The following is an 18,209-nucleotide window of genomic DNA, read 5'->3' on the forward strand; positions in this document are numbered from 1 at the left end:
CTAAAACGCTATATAAAATAAAGTTTATTTAGAGATGAATGATCAGTGTCGCAGTTTAAATAATTTTCGTAGGAGGGCTTGGACAGATTCCAAGTGCATTTTTGCAATTTACGTTGTAATACAGTTTAGAATACAGTTAGTCTAAGCTTTATCAGCTTTATTTATGGGTTGCAATTTAGAAAAAGTCAAAAACCGCACTCAAAATGCAATTTAGAGCTTTCTGGCAAGGGGAGACACCCAAATTATAATGTAACATGCCACTGTTTGTGCATGAACAAAGTTATACTGCAATTTTCCTTAGATACGTGATTAAAAAAAATAAATTTTTTGAATCCCCGGCGGAACACACTCCATAAGAATCAGCGCTTTTATACAGTATATCGCCTTTAAACACATATATTTAAATAACGCTATAAAAATGCTATAAAATAATGTGACTAGGCACAGAAAAAGTTTACAGCACAGTACAATAATAAATGCTGACCATGACTTTAGAAGCATAAATTACCTTACACTCAATTTAAACACAAGCTGTCTTTAGCCCTCTAAGCTGGTTCATACAGAAATGTAGAGATCCAGGCTCAGAACACACAGCTTCATTAGCGAATACATATGCAGGACAACTAGAGAAGACGTTTTACAGAGGATGGATTTTTAGAAACATCCCATCAGTGACATCACTGAAGTCAACTCCTATTGTAGGTAACTGTCGTGTGGATAGTTTCACAAGAATCAGACAAAGGTTTAAGCATCGCTTGTTCTAGATAAAACTGCAAAAAAAAAACAACAACCCATAATACCGCTAGCAAAATAATAGTATCCGGAATTTCCGCAAGGTGGAGCTAATAAAGCTCAACCTCTCATGTTTGAGCTGTAGCCATCAAAGACTTTAACACAGATATTACTAATAGTATTAATAATGAATGACCTTGGACAAGCTGTAAACTCAAAGTATTGCCCTGGTCCACATTCCTTTTTTCATTGACCGTCTTTGTAAAAGTAACACCACAGCATTTCGCAATCTCGCATTTGTTACCAATCATGCAAAGTACAGTAATTTTTGAGAATCGATTCACCATGCCTTTCACATGCTCATAAAAGAGATTGATTTAGGAACATAAACATATTACGTATGCAAACTGTACTGTATACAGTAGGTATATGTATATTTAATGTCTTAACTGTGCCCATTTAAGTATTGAATATCTATATGGAATTTTACCACTGAAGGGAAATCTTAGTACCTGAGCATAAAAAGAATAGGAGCATACTGTAACGCGTGTGAAGGCCATAAACGATATTAATTTTGGAACTTAAACATACAGTATATGGCTGGTCTCAGTACTTTAAAGAAAACTGAAAATCTGATCATGTTTCTCTATAACAATAATAAAAAACATTATTTTACATATCACCTTTATGTGATATCAACTTAAGGACAGCACATACAAGGGTTAATTGCACAATGGACCGCGCAAAGAAATTTAAAATAGGTGTGAGGGCAGGAGTGGATCGCAGAAGGCATAATCAGCAAATTAGGAAACAAAGAACAGGACAGGTGAGACGTTTATCCAGAGAGCGAGTGATCAGAAAAAGGAACAGCTGTTACGCCCAGGTTTTACGCTCTCTCTCTGCTGAATGAATAAAAGCATTTTATTAAAAACGTGTTTGCGTTTGTCTGGGTATTTACTTTGTAATCTTTGGTTTACATCTACTGTATTGCTTTGAGATGCCACTTTTAAAGGTGATATGTAAAATAAAGTTTTTTATTATTGTTATAGAGAAACATGATCAGATTTTCTCTGGTTCAGAAAAAAGATGATTAAAATCTGTAATTTTTCCACTTGTATGTCATCGGAAAATACAAGAAGTTTCTGCTTTGTGTAAGGATGGTATCAAAAAGTAATCTAAGTGGTGAGAAAGCTGTGCTCCTCAAAGCACTTTACAGGATAAAAACAATAACAACAATAGTGTTAGGCTGGGCAAACGATTTTTTAATAGAAATACAAAATGAGATATAATGATGTGTTCCGGCTACATTAACGAGTACAACCCCCCTCTCTGCGGGAGTGCTGGCTGTGATGAATTAAAACCGGTTTCACAGGCATTTTCAAAGTAGAAGGGAGCGAGATTTCCAGTGAAAGACACCTCCTCCCTCCAAAACCAAGGAAGTACAGTACTTACTAGTTAAGAAAGCTAGGCTCCTCAATGAAATCGCTTTAACGTGCTAATGCGTTGGTGTAACAGTCCGGGCGTGGCAAGCTACTAATATCAAGTCGACTCGATTGGAAGACAATGAACATATTCTAGCCCTAAATGAATTAATAGCAAACATGGTTTATGTAAAAGACATTTTTTTCCAAGAAAGTTTATAATAATACGATCTGTAGTTGAAATCTGAGCCTAAATAAAAAGAAAAGGCATTTTCAGAGAACAATTACACTGTGTTTATGTAGAAAAAGTGATTAGGTTTATGAGCAATCTAATTACTTATTCATTTAAAACGCTATATAAAATAAAGTTTATTATTAATTTGCTGGACAGAGCGGTGAACATTATTATGGATAAGACAAAGATAATGATCCTGATCAGTTTAGAAATCTGTGTACGCTTTAAGGTTTTTACTTCTTAAACTTTTAAAATACACGTTTCGAATAGAAAGAAATCATCTTCCTGGTACAGTATGTATAGCAAACCGGCACGTCTTTTTTCTCCAATCAGAGGGGTTATACGCTCGGTTAAAAGCGAAGGAGATTGTCTGTTATAGTTGACATAAAAACAAGGGTTCGCTGGCATTATATCCTAGAAGACACAGACCGGCGCCAGGCCGGGAGAATGCCGGCCAGCGTAAAAGAAAATGCCTGATGAACTAGGGATTGGACAGTTTCCAAGTGCTTGTACAATCGATGGAAATCTTCAAATAAATGTGCAAAAGAAATAAACAAAATAATAATTTATTTCTTTATCATATTGGCTAGCTAATGTCCTCTCTTTGCTAGTTAGTGGCTATGTTTCTGCGTTGGGTAGCGACGGGTGACTGTTCTCAGGCGGAAGATGTAAACAGCTTAATTTTCGTGTTAAATCATTTTTTTAAATTAAAATTCATTCTATACAGCAATCGCATATTTGGGTACCGTTTCATAAAACTTTCATACTTAAAATGTTTAGGGAGAAATGGAAGACTGGTGTGTATTTTTTCTTTAAACTACCAAGACCAGCCATACACAGTACAGTTTACGTACATACAGTAATGTTTATGTTCCTAAATGAATATCGTTTATGACCTTCAGATGCATTATGCTCCTCTTCTTTTTATGCTCAGCTACTAAAATTTCCCTTTAGTGGTAAAATTCCATATAAATATTCAAAACTAAGCGGATTAAAATGTGCACAGTAAAGACATTAAATGATTAAATCTTTTCACTACCAACCAATGCACCACGAGTGCCCCTGTCGGTCATTTTGGCCAGCCAATCACTTGTGGGTAGATTACCGTACCGCGGGTCTGTACCGCGCATTTTTAATGGATGCATCTGTACATATGAGTACAAAATTGCCTACAAACCGGGCAAAGACCACAGCAATGCAGATTTACTTAGTAGACTTCCAGTTCTACAGAAAAAGGTGAGGACGAAGAGTTACAAGGCTAAGATCTAATGTTGGACATGATGTTGGACCAGTAAACATGGCACAAATCAACGTCACACTGTCACAAGTGCATGAATACATCTAACGAGGATGGCCTCGTGTAACAGGTCCCCAACTCACACTGTACTACTCACGACGACTGGCTCTGAGTGTACATGATGCATGTATTCTGTGGGGAGCGAGAGTAGTCATCCCTCCGCAGGGACAGTCTTTTAAAAATGTTACATCAGTCGCATCCAGGGATGTCTAAGATGAAAGGCTTAGCCCGTTCTTACTTGTGGTGGCCACGGATGGATCAAGATATAGAGAGAGAAGTTAATAGATGTAGCAAATGTCAGCAAAATAGGAAAGTGCCACCGAACACACCATTACACCCCTGAGAATGGCCTGAACAGTCATGGTCTCAGATTCATGTGGACTACGCAGGATTATTCCTTGGACATATGTTTCTTGTGATCATCGATGCCCATTCAAAGTGGATGGACGTCTACCCCATGAAGACTTCCACCTCACAGGCAACGATCGAAAAGCTGAGATGAAGGTTCAGTACCCATGGATTACCGCAGATGTTGTGTCAGACAATGGCACATGTTTCACATCATTCAGAGTTTACTACATTCATGAAGCAAAATGGAATCCACCATGTAACATCTACACCCTTCCATCCTTTTTCTAATGGGTTGGCAGAACGAACTGTCCAGACCTTCAAGGAGGGGATGAGAAAAATGCAAGGAGATAGTATGGAGACAAGAGTTTCGAGGTTCTTGTTCAGTTACCGTATCACGCCTCAAGTAACAACAGGATTATCACCTGCAGAAATGCTGATGTCCAGAAGACTAAGATCTGCATTTGATTTACTCAAACCAGACCTTAAGACTAAAATAGAATGGAAGCAAATATAACAAAGATTGAATCATGACAAAACAGCTAAAAAGAGAAGTTTCTCACCAGGAGATCCTGTGTTCGTGCAAAACTTTGCTGAAATGGTTTGGGGCCAAAATGGATACCTGCTTCCATAGAGATGTGCTCAGGCCCTGTGTCATATACAATGATTCTAGGAAATGGACAGAAAATGTGGTGACATGTTGATCAAATAAGAAAATGTTATTTAGATCCCAGTCCATCACCGGATAGATCCTCAGAGCGAGATAGAGAATGCCAAGAAGAGCTGGAGCCTCTCCCAGAAGAACTCGTTGGGTCTCAGGAGAGTTCTGATACAGAATGTGGTCCTGCTGGGGCACCGCAGGAACCAGAGAAGGCATTCCCAGAGAGTGGAGACTTACCGGCTGCACTGAATGAGATGTTCTCCCACCTCCTTGAAAGACTATGTTACATTGGAGTGAGATTGTGTTCTGGAAAGGGCAAGAATGTGTTCTGATCTCACGAAGTCAGGCAGTCTACCCTGAACTTCCTAGACTATGGAATTTGCCGTTGTGTAAAAAAAAAATCTGCTATTCCATACTCTGAACATTTATTGAGAAACAAGAGTTGTTAGCTTTAGAAGGAGGGAGTGTAGTAAAGTGATATATATATATAAATTAATGTAAAAGTAATATTGGAATTACAAGTAATAGTTCATCAGATGGCTTTACACCATTTTCCTAAGTTGTAACCTGGCTGTTATAGTTCTGGCGCCAGTTGAAAGTTGAAGTTGAAGAGAACTAGTGTGAGAACTAGTGTGAGAGTAAGATGTCGGATCGGTAGTGTAATGTTCTCTACAACCAAACTTTACTTTAATATATAGTTCATTGTTCCACACCCACCTCTGTGTCATTCTTTGCTTCATGTGAAGATACAAAAATGTGAACTCTTGCTCTTCAGATGGAAAGAGATTGCATTTGGAATTGCATGTAATTAGATGGTAATAAGAATATGCTCAGTAGAAGGGGTGTAATTTTTTGTCTGTTAATCATAAAACATAATCAGCAATTATGGACCACAATTTTTATATGCCGAGGTTGTGAATATTATAATACCTCTGAAGTCACATTAAAACTTCCTGTAAAATAAAAAACACAGAAATACAAGAGGGCATTGAACTGTGTCCAGGATACTCTAAGGTAACAAATCCTGCCCCAGAAAGTGCCCCTTCTCCCTTTTGAGCTACTGCCCACCAAAAGGTCTCTGCGCGTCTCTGGGAGATATCAAGAAGCTAAGCTTGTGCTATGCTTCAGTGGCGGGTGTAGAAGACATGCTGCTGTACACAGAGAGCACATTGAGCTCCTTGGACATGAAAACTGCCAGATGGTTAAAACTTCTCTCAGTGAACAGGATATCCTGTGTCCGAAATCCTGAGGTGCCTTTCTTCCTCTCTTGTCATACAGAATTTATCATTAAGGACAATCACATATGGCTTGATTTTGTTAAATGCAAGTATTTATTTCCTTTCTGGAACAACTTGTTTTTTGAGGAATTCATACAATTTGCAAAATATGAAATACAAATCTTGCTTAACGGTGCAGAAGAAATACTGCCAGCTAGCAAGAAAAGGACTTTTTATTTTTCTTTAACCAAAAACCTGCGTAGGGAGATGTAGAACAAAAATCCACTTGAGACGTTTTCTCAAAAGGAGGGGAGGAGGGTTGTGGAAGGGCAAAAAAATGAATCTGTTTCGTTACGAAAGGCGCATGTCGCAGGTGATTCACTCCTCTTCACTAGGTGGCGATAGGAGGTGCAGTGAAGTTTATATCCGGCTGAAGAAACTCCTCTTTCTCAGCTCCGCTTCTCGGTTGTCTTGAAGCCGCGGCCGCGCTAACGAATGACGTCATCATACTGCGCGACACTGCGTGTATTTCACCCACGTGTGGGTGAGTGAATCATTTTCTTTAGATAATTTGTTAAATGACTTCAGGTTCTGAATACGTAACGTCTCGTCGGCTGTGTTTATGCTTGAACAGAGCACAGCTCTGACAACAGAGTCTGTGAAGAGTAAAAATAAAGAAGCTGTTCTGTTTAAACTTCGGAAGTCAGCCTTTGTTTCTGACCGACTCTGAAGAAGGATGGCGGAGTGCTTGTTAAATCTGCAAACCCAGCTTGACTCTTTCATGCAGGTTTTGCTCAAATCGATCGTGTATGAAGTTTCAGAAGTTTTCCGAAACAGGATTTCTGACTCTGAGGACGAGTTTCAAGACAAACTCCTCAGCGTCTCCCAGATCCTGGTGAGACGGGCCGTGTTTAAAATCACACAGTGTGTGGAGGACAGTGTCGGGAGTGAAATGGCGCAGCTGAAGAAGGAAAACGAGAGCCTGAAGTGGAGACTGCAGCTGTGGGAGAAGGAGACGGGAACAAGAGGAGATCAGGGACAGACAGATCGTGTTGGACACACGCTTCCCTGTGAAGTCACTGCAGAAATAAAAGAAGAAATGGACACGGAACTGCAGCTCTCAGGTCAGTGTGGTGACTTGTATGAAGTCAGAGTGTGTGTGTGTTAAAAACCAGTGTCTATAACTAACTCACTGGTGAGATTTTTTAAATAACAAACTTTATTTTAAAGAAAACATCTCACAATAGTGAACATTCTCATTATCAGTACGCATTCTAACAAAGTATCAAACTGCCATCAAATAAACTTTCCGAAAGAGGTGAGAATATAGTGGAGAGATGCAGAGTGACGTGGGAAAGACGTGTGATGTAGCAACGGGATTCTTTACTGGAAACTGAACTGTTTTGTCCGGTTACGATGCTGAAAACACCTCGTTCACATTCAACAATTGTTCCACTGAATCAATTTGTAATCCAACGTCATTAGAAAACAACATGTATAAATATTGTTTTCACGTTGTATCGGTCTAGATTTTATATGTATACTAATGATTGTGTAAATAAAAAAAAAATTGATTGGTTTAGATTTTACCGTCCTCCAGGGTCTGTGTCTGTATTAACTCCTCTGGAATATTAATTCAGTGTGTCTGTATTAACCCCTCTCTCTCTCTAAGTGCATTGTTTATGCACTGCACTGGCCAGTCAGTGTGTCTGTATTAACTCCTGTCTCTTTCAGTGCTGTGTTAATTTACTGTAGTGTCCAGTCAGTGTCTGTATTAACTCCTCTCTCTCAGTGCAGTTTTAATGTACTGTTATACCCAATCAGTGTCTGTATTTACCCCTCTGTCTTAGTGTAGTGTTAATGTACTGTAGTGTGCAAGCAGTTTGTCTGTTAACCCACCTCTCTCTCTCAGTGCATTGTTAATGTGCTGTAGTGTCCAGTCAGTGTCTGTATTAACCCCTCTCTTTCAGTATAGTGTTAATACATGGTAGTGTCCAGTCAGTCTGTCTGTATTCACCCCTCTCTCTCAGTGCAGTGTTCATGTGCTGTAGTGTTCAGTCAGCATGTCTCTATTAACCCCTCTCTCTTAGTGCAGTGTTAATTTGCTGTAGTGTCCACTCAGCCTGTCTGTATTAACCTCTCTTTCGGTGCAGTGTTAATGTACTGTAGTGTCCAGAAAGTGTCTGTATTAACCTCTCACTTAGTGCAGTGTTAATGTGCTGTAGTGTCCAGTCAGTGTGTCTGTATTAACCCCCCTCTCTCTGAGCATTGTTAATGTACTGTCATTTCAGGTTTGTCCGTGTCTGTATAAATGCCTCTTTCTCAGTGCAGTGTTAAAGTACTGTAGTGTCCAGGTAGTCTGTCTGTATTCACCCCTCTCTCTCAGTGCAGTGTTAATATTCTGGAGTGTCCAGTCAATGTGTCTGTATTAACCCGTCTCTCATTGCAGTGTTTGTGTGCTGTAGTGTCCAGGTAGTCTGTCTGTATCCACCCCTCTCTCTCAGTGCAGTGTTAATATACTGGAGTGTCCAGTCAGCATGTCTGTATTAACCCCTTTCAGTGCAGTGCTAATATGCTGCAGTGTCCAGTCAGTATGTATCTATTAACACCTCTCTCTCAGTGTAGTGTTAATGTACTGTAGTGTGCAGTCAATTTGTCTGTTAACCCACCTCTATCTCTCAGTGCATTGTCAATGTGCGTGTTCATGTGCTGTAGTGTTCAGTCAGCATGTCTCTATTAACCCCTCTTTCTTAGTGCAGTGTTAATTTGCTGTAGTGTCCACTAAGCCTGCCTGTATTAACCTCTCTTTCGGTGCAGTGTTAATGTACTGTAGTGTCCAGAAAGTGTCTGTATTAACCTCTCACTTAGTGCAGTGTTAATGTGCTGTAGTGTCCAGTCAGTGTCTGTATTAACCTCTCTCTCTCAGTATAGTGTTAATGCACTGTAGTGTCCAGTTAGTCAGTTTGTCTGTATTAACCCCTTTCTCTGATTGCATTGTTAATGTTCTGTAGTGTCCAGTCAGTCTGTTTGTATTCACCCCTCTCTCTCAGTGCAGTGTTGATGTACTGTTATGTCCAGTGTCTGTATTTACCCCCCTCTGTCAATGCAGTGTTAATATGCTTTTATTTCCAGTTTGTCAGTGTCTGTATAAAGCCCTCTCTCTCACTGTAGTGTTACTATAGTGTCCAGTCAATGTGTCTGTATTAACCCCTCTCTCTCTCTCAGTGCACTGTTAATGTAAATGTAATGTGATTGTGATATTATTACAGTAGACTTACTTTTTACATGGTAGTTAGGTTTCTGACAAAGCTAAATCAGAACACCCCCTTATACCCACATATTCCGCTATGTGTAAACAACCCAAATTGATTGTGAGTGTACTTGTATGCATGTGTGTAGTTTAAAGCTTTTTAGATCACATGGCCTCAGCTATCACTACTATGCTGATGATACTCAAATATACATCCATACCAAACCTGACGCTAATGTGTCTGTCTCTATTCTATTTAGTTGCATCTCCCATATAAAATCTTGGATGACTCAAAATGTCCTTCATCTTAACTATGACAAGACTGAAGTCATGCTTATTGGCACCACCCATCAACTTTGTAAAACCAATGCTGTAACTCTATCTGTAGATAATCTTATACTTGAGCTTCAGTCTATATTGAAAAACTTAGGGATGATATTTGACGTTTGACCCATATGTGCAGCAAAAATATTGCTCCACTACGCCCTATGTTATCACTAACTGTGGCTGAAAAGTGTTGTCTAATCTTGAATCAAATACTGTAATGCTCTACTCTCTCCACATTGATCAAACTTCAGTATGTCTAAAATTCGGCAGCCAGAATCCTGACCAGGTCTAGAAGAAGTGTTCACATTACTCCTATCCTGGAGTCCTTGCACTGGCTTCCTGTCAAGTTGCATGTCTCAGTACCTGTCTGGTTTATCACCCTACTCCCCACGTCACAACCTTCGCTCTTCTAATTGTGTTCTCCTATCTGTCCCCCAGTCTGTCTACAATCAATGTGTGACATGGCCTTCTCCTGTTATGCCCCCAAGCTCTGGAACTCTCTCCCCAAGGATATCACAGAGTCACCTTCTCTAAACTCCTTCAAATCCAGACTCAAAACCTTCTTCTTTAGAAGACCCTTCATTGAACTGTTCTTTACCCCTCTGCTCCTACTGTATTTAGTACCGCCATCTACTGTCTCCTCTAACTATGTGTTCTCATCGTGCTTATTTTGTGTTGGCATTCTGTAAAATGCTTTCAGAAGCCACCTTTAAAGGCACTATATAAAATAAAGTTTTTTATTATTATTATAAAGATTTTGTCTTGTTCTGTGTTTACAGGCTCAGAGGCCCGTGCTCTCTCTGAGGCTGGGGAAAGGGCTCCTCTTGAACAGAAGCACAGTGCGGAGGAGTGGGGCTCCAGTCTGATGCAGGAGACAGCGCTCACTGCTCCAGAAGGGAAAAAGACTCTCAGTGAGCAGCACACAGAGAGCAGACAGATTGTTGAGGTTCTGGACTCTGTGCCCATGATGCAGATGAAGTCTGAGAGTGAGACACCTGGACTCTTAGTATGTGATGATTTTACAGAGAAGATGAATAATCTGGACACAAACAATACTACACAAGGTTGTAATGAACTGGGCTGTATCTCTGTACAAGAGCACAAAGAAGAACTGGGTGAGTTTAATCTTACAGAGCAGGACATGGGTCCCCAGTTGATTGACCCTGCAGAGCAGCAGACTGATGTCCCTGGTGAAGAGAACAGTACTGAGATACAGCACCGAGAGGAGAGTCAGTACAGGGAGGAGCAACAGCAGCTCCTACAGGGCTTGAAAATTAGGCCTTGTTCTGTTCAAGTGGAGAGACTGTCATTGCAGAGTCTCAAACAACCATATGATCCCTTAGTATCTGATGACTTTACACACAGGTTTAATAATCTGGTTACTGAGAAACTTGTTGAAAGTTTTAATGAACTGGAGAGTATGTCTGTTCTTGGGCAAAGAGAGGAACAACTGAATGAACTGGACGGTTTTAGTTTCAGAGAGCTGGAGAAGGAGCCCCAGATGATTCACACTGCTGAGCAGCACACTGAAGGTCACGGTGGAGAAAACACAGCTCAGTTTCAGCACACAGAGCAAGGCCATTCCATGGAGCATTTGCAGAATAAGAGACCCCAGCACGATCAGAGGATGAGGAAGAATCACTCAAGGCCTTGCTCAGATGGAGTGGACAAACTGCCATTATGGCACAGGGAGAAGCAGCGTTTCTGTCAGTCTAGAATTTCACAACCCTACCAGCACCTTCACACAGGAGAGAGACCGTTCAGCTGCAGTCAGTGTGGGAAGAGTTTTAGTCATTCAAGTAGCTTAATAGCCCACCAGCACATTCACACAGGAGAGAGACCATTCAGCTGCAGTCAGTGTGGGAAAAGTTTTATTCGGTCAGGTGACTTAAAAACCCACCAGCGCATTCACACAGGAGAGAGACCATTCAGCTGCAGTCAGTGTGGGAAAAGTTTTAGTTGGTCAGGTGACTTAAAAAGGCACCAGCGCATTCACACAGGAGAGAGACCATTCAGCTGCTGTCAGTGTGGGAAGAGTTTTATTCGGTCAGGTGACTTAAAAACCCACCAGCGCATTCACACAGGAGAGAGACCATTCAGCTGCAGTCAGTGTGGGAAGAGTTTTAGTTACTTGCATCTCTTAAAACGACATCAGCACATTCACACAGGAGAGAGACCATTCAGCTGCAGTCAGTGTGGAAAGAGTTTTAGAGAAACACATGATTTAAAAAGGCACCAGCACATTCACAGAGGAGAGAAACCAGTCAGGTGCAGTCAGTGTGGGAGGAGATTTAGTCGGTCAGGTGACTTAAAATCCCATCAGCGCATCCACACAGGAGAGAGACCATTCAGCTGCAGTCAGTGTGGGAAGAGTTTTATTCGGTCAGGTCAGTTAAAAACCCACCAGCGCATTCACACAGGAGAGAGACCATTCAGCTGAAGTCAGCGAGGGAATAGTTTTAGTCAGATAAGCCACTTGCAATCACACCAGCACATTCACATAGGAGAGTAACCATTCAGCTGCAGTTAGAATGTTTTTTCCAGTCAGGTGACTTAAAAACACCAATCTAGTCACCAGGTCAGTTATCAGTCAACTAAAATGTCTTTCAGTGCAAGTAGGCATGTGACATCCGAAGAAGGCTCCACAGCCGAAACGTTTATTTTCTTCTCTTTTCAGCATGGAACAAACCTTTACTTGTTCCTAAAATATCTATTAGTCACAGTCACTTTGTACTCACCCACTTTTGAGTTCGTCTGGTCAATTAAATTATGACTATACTATTATTTACGGTTGACTAAAATAGAAATAGCTCTTGTCACAGAGTTTAATTTATGTGTATAATAAAATGTTTTTAGTTTTATTCAATTTTAAAATGAATTAGGTCTAAACTGAATAAATTTCATTGTCAATTGAATTTAATTCCTTATAGTCTTGGAATGTTAATTTTAGTCTTGTTTAATTTTACAATTAAGACTGTTCTCATTGGATAGGCTTGTAATTGTGTAATAGCTTTTAACTTACCATGTTATACACAGAATGTGTATAAAACAGATTAAGATCCTTAACTGTCACTCTTAAGGAAAAAAAAAAGTCACACATCTGATTAAATTCTACAAACAAAAGCTCAAAGTCTTTGTTGCACAATCTAAAGTGTATTTTCCCCAGAGAGGATATATATCAAATACAATAAATATTTATACAATAAAGGGTAAATAATAAAGAACAAGATATTGTATGAATCTCTTTTAATAAGAAAATTTATTTTGGCACCATTAGTAATAATTCCATAATAGTAATTCCATATTTTTATGTTCTTTTTTCAATGCAAACTATTTTTTAAACAAGACAAGCAACATATACAGTGCCTTCAGAAAGTATTCATGCCCCATTGTTTATAATGTTAAAATGAAATTAAATATAGTTCTGAAGTCATCTATTAAATAAAAATGGAAAATTACTTAATTGATAAGTATTCACTCCCTTTTTTAACAACCTAATTTGGGTCAATTATCTTGAGGTCAAACTAAATTATGTTAACAAGGTACACCTGTGTTCCTTTCAAATTCACTGGTGTTCACTTGCTCGATAAATTGCACAATAAATATCACTAACTGTAAGGTCTCACAACTAAAACAGCAGATCAGATCAGTCCTGCTGTCATGAGGACCAAGGAGCTGCCTGTGAAGCTTTGAGATAAAGTTGTTAGGAGGAGAAAAGCTGGAGAAGGTTATAAAAAGATTGGCAAAGCTTTGAACCTTCCTAAGAGCCCCGTGAAGTCCATTGTAACTGAAGTGGGACGTGTATATATCTCACTTATCCAGCATCACAGTATCACCACTTAAGCACACTGTGAGAGGTGTTGATGGGGTCTGTTAATCAAGCCTCAAACAAAAGTTAAACTAAGATGCCATAAAGCTGACCTGCTTTAGCAGCCCCAGTGGCTTAATGCTACATAATAAAAGACAGGAACAACACCCACAAACAGGATAAACCAGACCAATGTCTGCTGCATATCAAAGGACAGAACCTAGAGCAAGACAGAGTAGGACAGAGTAGTACAAGAAGTAATTACAAATTAAGTAATTATCAAATAACAGGACAAGCACTCAGATTGTGAAACTTTCTTTTGATTGTATATATAAGAGCTTGGAAACCCTTGCAGTTTGTCTGTTCTGTGGAGCAGACCCGGTGTGCGTTTGTTGGACTTATTGAGCTCAATAAAACTGAATCTGTACAAGACTGTGTCCTGCTTCTCTGATGAAGAATTTCTCACAACAGTTGGCATAGTCGACAGGATTCTCCAGGTCTCCGGTAATTCCCAGACGGCACACAGGGTGAGTATATTAGGTTGCCGTAAGGGAAGGACCGGAAACGGAGAATATAAAGAATCATTTATAGGGAAAAGAGTAAGGACACGTCTCTGTGAGATTCAGGGCAAAATCCCTAAACCAAGACAAGACTCGATTCCTCTGAGCTTGATTTCGAAACCAAGACAAGACGTGGTTCCTCTGAGCTCGGGGCAGGGCTCTAAACCAGGGCGCATTCCCCCTGGGGCGAGGCAAAGTCCCTAAACAGAACAAGGTGAGCTGAGAGACGATATTGTGCCAGCAAGATTCCCTCTGAGTCCGGGTGGGCACCCCTAAGGAAGCTAAGGTTAATGATATTATTAAGATTATATTATTAATAATATGAGTATAGACCAGTTGTGCTAGCAGTTAAATCACCAGTGACTGCTGAGCTGAGTGTTAAGCGAGGAGTTGGCCCTGTATGCTAACACCAGACTCATATTCACTGACTTCTTCACAAGGGTACTTGTAAGTGTGCTGGCAGCACTGATAGATCTGGAGATGGTATCTAGTCCAGATAAAACAGGGTCGGTTCTAGACCACTTAAGGAAGACTATTATAAGGACTAAAGAAAAGATGGTAAAGGGAACATGAAAACAAAAGTTTTGTATTAAGATTGAAATAAAGCAGAATAATAATAATTGCTTACACTTTCTGGACACTCCACTCAAAGTGCTTTACAGGTAATGGGGACTCCCCTCCACCACCACCAATGTGCAACATCCACCTGGATGATGCAACAGCAGCCCTAGTGCACCAGAACACTCACCCCACACTCACTCAGCTATCTGTGGGGAGAAGAGCAAGGACACCAATTCATAGATGGGAATTATTAGGAGGCCATGATTGGTAAGGGCCAATGGGAAATTTGGCCACCCCTACTCTTTTTCAAGAAAGGCCCTGGGATTTTTAATGACCACAGAGAGTCAGGACCTCGCTTTTACATCTCATCTGAAGGACGGCGCCTGTTTACAGTATAGTGTCCCCGTCACTATCCTGGGGCATTAGGACCCACATGGACTGCAGGGTGAGCGCCCCCTGCTGGTCCCACTAACACCACTTCCAGCAGCAACCTTAGTTTTCCCCCAGGAGGTCTCCCATCCAGGTACTGGCCAGACTCACACCTGCTGAGCTTCAGTGGGTTGCCAGTTGTGAGTTGCAGGGTGACATGGCTACTGCTAAATAAATGGCAGTAGGTTATGAGAATATGGAAACGGAATTCATACCAATGTCGTTTAGCAATGCTAAGTCAAGAAAAGAAGTCAAACAACTTAATAACCTTCTGCCTTCCACCTCATAACCCTGGTGAGGCGAGAAAGAACAGTACAGCACACAATGCCACAGAACATGTGCTCAAAAGTACGATAAGTAAAAAAAATGCATTCTAACCTGATTGAAAGTAACAGACATTGCTTGTGGATAATGGAATACGTGATATTGTGTTTATTAAAAGTTACACAGCTGTTAAAATAGGTACACTTAAAAGTAAAATGCATACCGCGTTCATGTAATGGGTTGTAATGGACACTGTTATTTCGTATAGTTTTCACTGGGATGTTATTTCGTTCAATCTTTTTATCTGTTATCTACCCGTAGAGTCTACAGTTTTAACCGATAATTTTCTACTTATGTCTGTGAAACAGTGAGAGGGAGCTCCGTTGCCTTTCCTCATTCACACTAAAAGCCACTGATGAGCAAACAATGAGTGGAGTGACTGATTATTAAATCATTTCCCTCTTCAGGTAAAAAGTGTATAAAACACGATTATTTGCAGAAACATTATCAATGATTTCTTATTATGACAAAAGTATTTTCCGGTCTTAGTTGAGTGTATTTGTTAAGTTATATAGAGTTATTAGAACAAAGTTAGTAGCGCGAATCGTCGTGGTTAGCATAAAGGCCATGTATTTGGTATGTTAAATGTGAATGTTTTAGTGATTAGCAATTTAGTTCATGTTCAGTAATAGCCTTAGTTTATTTCACTGTTCCTGGTTTTCTATATTTATTAGTGTTTTTTTATATTAATAACCAAAGTGCAATCACATTTATATTGCTAGTGAACGTTACATTTTTAAAGAAATACTAACGTGGTCTCGCGATATTGATATGGACCTGATCGTACTGTCACTGTTAACTGTTAACCCAGCGCAATTAGATGAACATCCAGTAGAACATGCCAAATTAAATGCCAAATTAAACAGATAAAACAAGACATGTGGTCACAACTGAAAAACCTTGGGGAAGACATTGCACAGATCAAAGAGACTATTACAACACAGCAGTCTGGGTCAGCGCCTCAAAAATGCTGTATAGTTTAAAGTAAAGTGAAAAACATACAATTGCAGCAGCCCAGCAGCAGTCACAATATCCAGAACCTGGTTACCAGCCAATGCAGGAACAGTTGTGGAGTCCATACACAGAGAGATATGAGTAGCAAAGGGAGTATGGAACAAGAGCAGCAATCAGGGCTGCAAGGTCACATAATTGACAGAGGTTTGCATCAACAAATACAATCGTAGTCGTATTTATGCTCACCACCGTGTTCAGTACAGCTCCAGCAGTGTCCGGCACCACTGTACTTCCCGGGGAAACCACAGCAATACACAGTAGAGCAGCCATACCTGGCAAAAACTCAAATATAGCAGCGCTCAGCAACGATATACGGTGCCATCTCAGTAGTACACACCACCACCATAGTATGCAGTTCAACCATCACACTATGCTGAACCACGGAATTATTTAGCCCTGCCAAGACAGCTCCACCCAGTACGAGCAAGACAGTGCTTCCATTGTCAACAGACAAGGGCAGTGGATCCTTGTTCAAACTGTTACAGCTGCGGCAGTAGTGAACACTTTTCATCAGGTTGTAGGGTCAGAGGAACTAAACCATACAGAGGCTCCTTTAAACGAGAACAGGCTACCCCCGCGGGACAAGGAGTAACTAATGCTGTAGAAGTGTAAAACCAATATGCTAGCTGCAGTAGAGAGAAAACGACTACCAGATGTTCCAGATGTAAAGTTGTGTACTATTGCTCAAAGAATGCCAGACAGATCACTGGAAAGAGCACCGGAACAGTTGTAAAGCTCAGCTACGAACAGACTTGGGTCCTTCCAGTACAGTTGCAGTTGCTCAATGTCGAGTTAATCAGCATTCCTCTGTGACCTCACTGGTTGGCAGACAGTGCCTCGTGAAGTGCTATTTACAAGGACACGAGAGCGAAGCATTATGGGACACAGGTTCCCAAGTATGTATTATAGATGAGCAGTGGAAAAATAAATACCTGTCTGAGATTTCTTTGAGAGATGTTTCTGACATAATGGAGTCCCCTGACACACTTGACACCAACTGGTGGCTGCTAATGGGATGAATATGCCATATCTGGGATGGGTTGAGATTTCATTCAAGTTGGCGTCACTTGGTAATAACGCAAGAGAACTAGTCATTATTCTTCTTGTTCTACAAGGTAGCCTTTTTGTCCCATCCAGTTATCGGGTTCAACGTTATTGAGCACATTATAAAGCAGACTGACAAGGGAAGATCTTACGATAGAAGTAAGGGACACCTATACAATGTAGTAAGGTTGGCATTTCCAAGCATCAAGAAAAATCAAATTCAAGCTTTCATTCATCTGGTTATTTCTGAGAATCCCTGTGAGTACTGGGTGAGGATGACAAAAGCGAGCCTGAACGTTCCGAAGCGTACCATTATGCAGATCCAGTGCCATGTACAGATTCCATCACTGAGGGAAGACTAAGAGAGGTACCCGTCCCTACATCACTATAGATTTGCAGAACAGAACTGACCATGACATCATTCTGGCAAGAAAAACCACTCTTGGGACAGTACAGCCAGTTAAGTCTGTGTTCCTGGTCACTGCACAAGAAGGCACTAGGCCAGCCTGCGTAGCACAGCTTCAAACCAGGGAAGGTAGAGAAGAAAACAACACTGATGACGCATGGGACCCTACTGTTGATGTGAGCCACCTAGACATACACCAGCAACAAATAGTCAAACAGATGCTGCAAGAAGAGTGCCATGCATTTTCGAAAACAGATGATGATATTGGGTGTATCACAAACCTGCAGCTGAGCATAACTTCAAAAGACAGTGAACCTGTTGCTCGCACTTACATCTCAGTCCCAAAACCATTGTATCAAGAAATGAAAGATTACTTGCATGATTTATTAGATCAGGGTTGGATGGAGAAGTCCACTTCTCCTTACACCTCGCCAATAGTGTGTGTCAGAAAAAAAGATGGTAGCTTGTGGCTATGCGTTGACTATTGGAACCTAAATAGAAAGACACTGCCTGACCGTCAACCGAGCCCAAGAGTGCAGGACATTATGGACAGCCTGGGAGGTAATGCCTGGTTC

The 18,209-nt window shown here is 40.6% G+C and overlaps 2 protein-coding genes across 2 annotated transcripts in view; one reads left to right on the top strand and one right to left on the bottom strand.

Annotated features, from left to right (window-relative positions):
- The window catches only part of LOC148666183 (antigen WC1.1-like), a 648,305-nt gene that overhangs the window by 131,389 nt on the left and 498,707 nt on the right, over positions 1-18,209 (bottom strand). The gene's annotated exons all lie outside the window — the stretch shown is intronic.
- LOC148666193 (uncharacterized) lies at positions 6,429-12,715 on the top strand. The gene is made up of 2 exons (XM_088631719.1): positions 6,429-7,035; positions 10,268-12,715. Exons 1-2 carry the CDS (start codon positions 6,648-6,650, stop codon positions 11,926-11,928), a joined length of 2,049 nt encoding a protein of 682 aa, XP_088487845.1. The 5' UTR covers positions 6,429-6,647; the 3' UTR covers positions 11,929-12,715.

The sequence above is a fragment of the Lepisosteus platostomus genome, chromosome 5, assembly GCF_059453375.1.
Source record: "Lepisosteus platostomus isolate fLepPlt1 chromosome 5, fLepPlt1.hap1, whole genome shotgun sequence".
Classification (NCBI taxonomy): domain Eukaryota; kingdom Metazoa; phylum Chordata; class Actinopteri; order Semionotiformes; family Lepisosteidae; genus Lepisosteus; species Lepisosteus platostomus.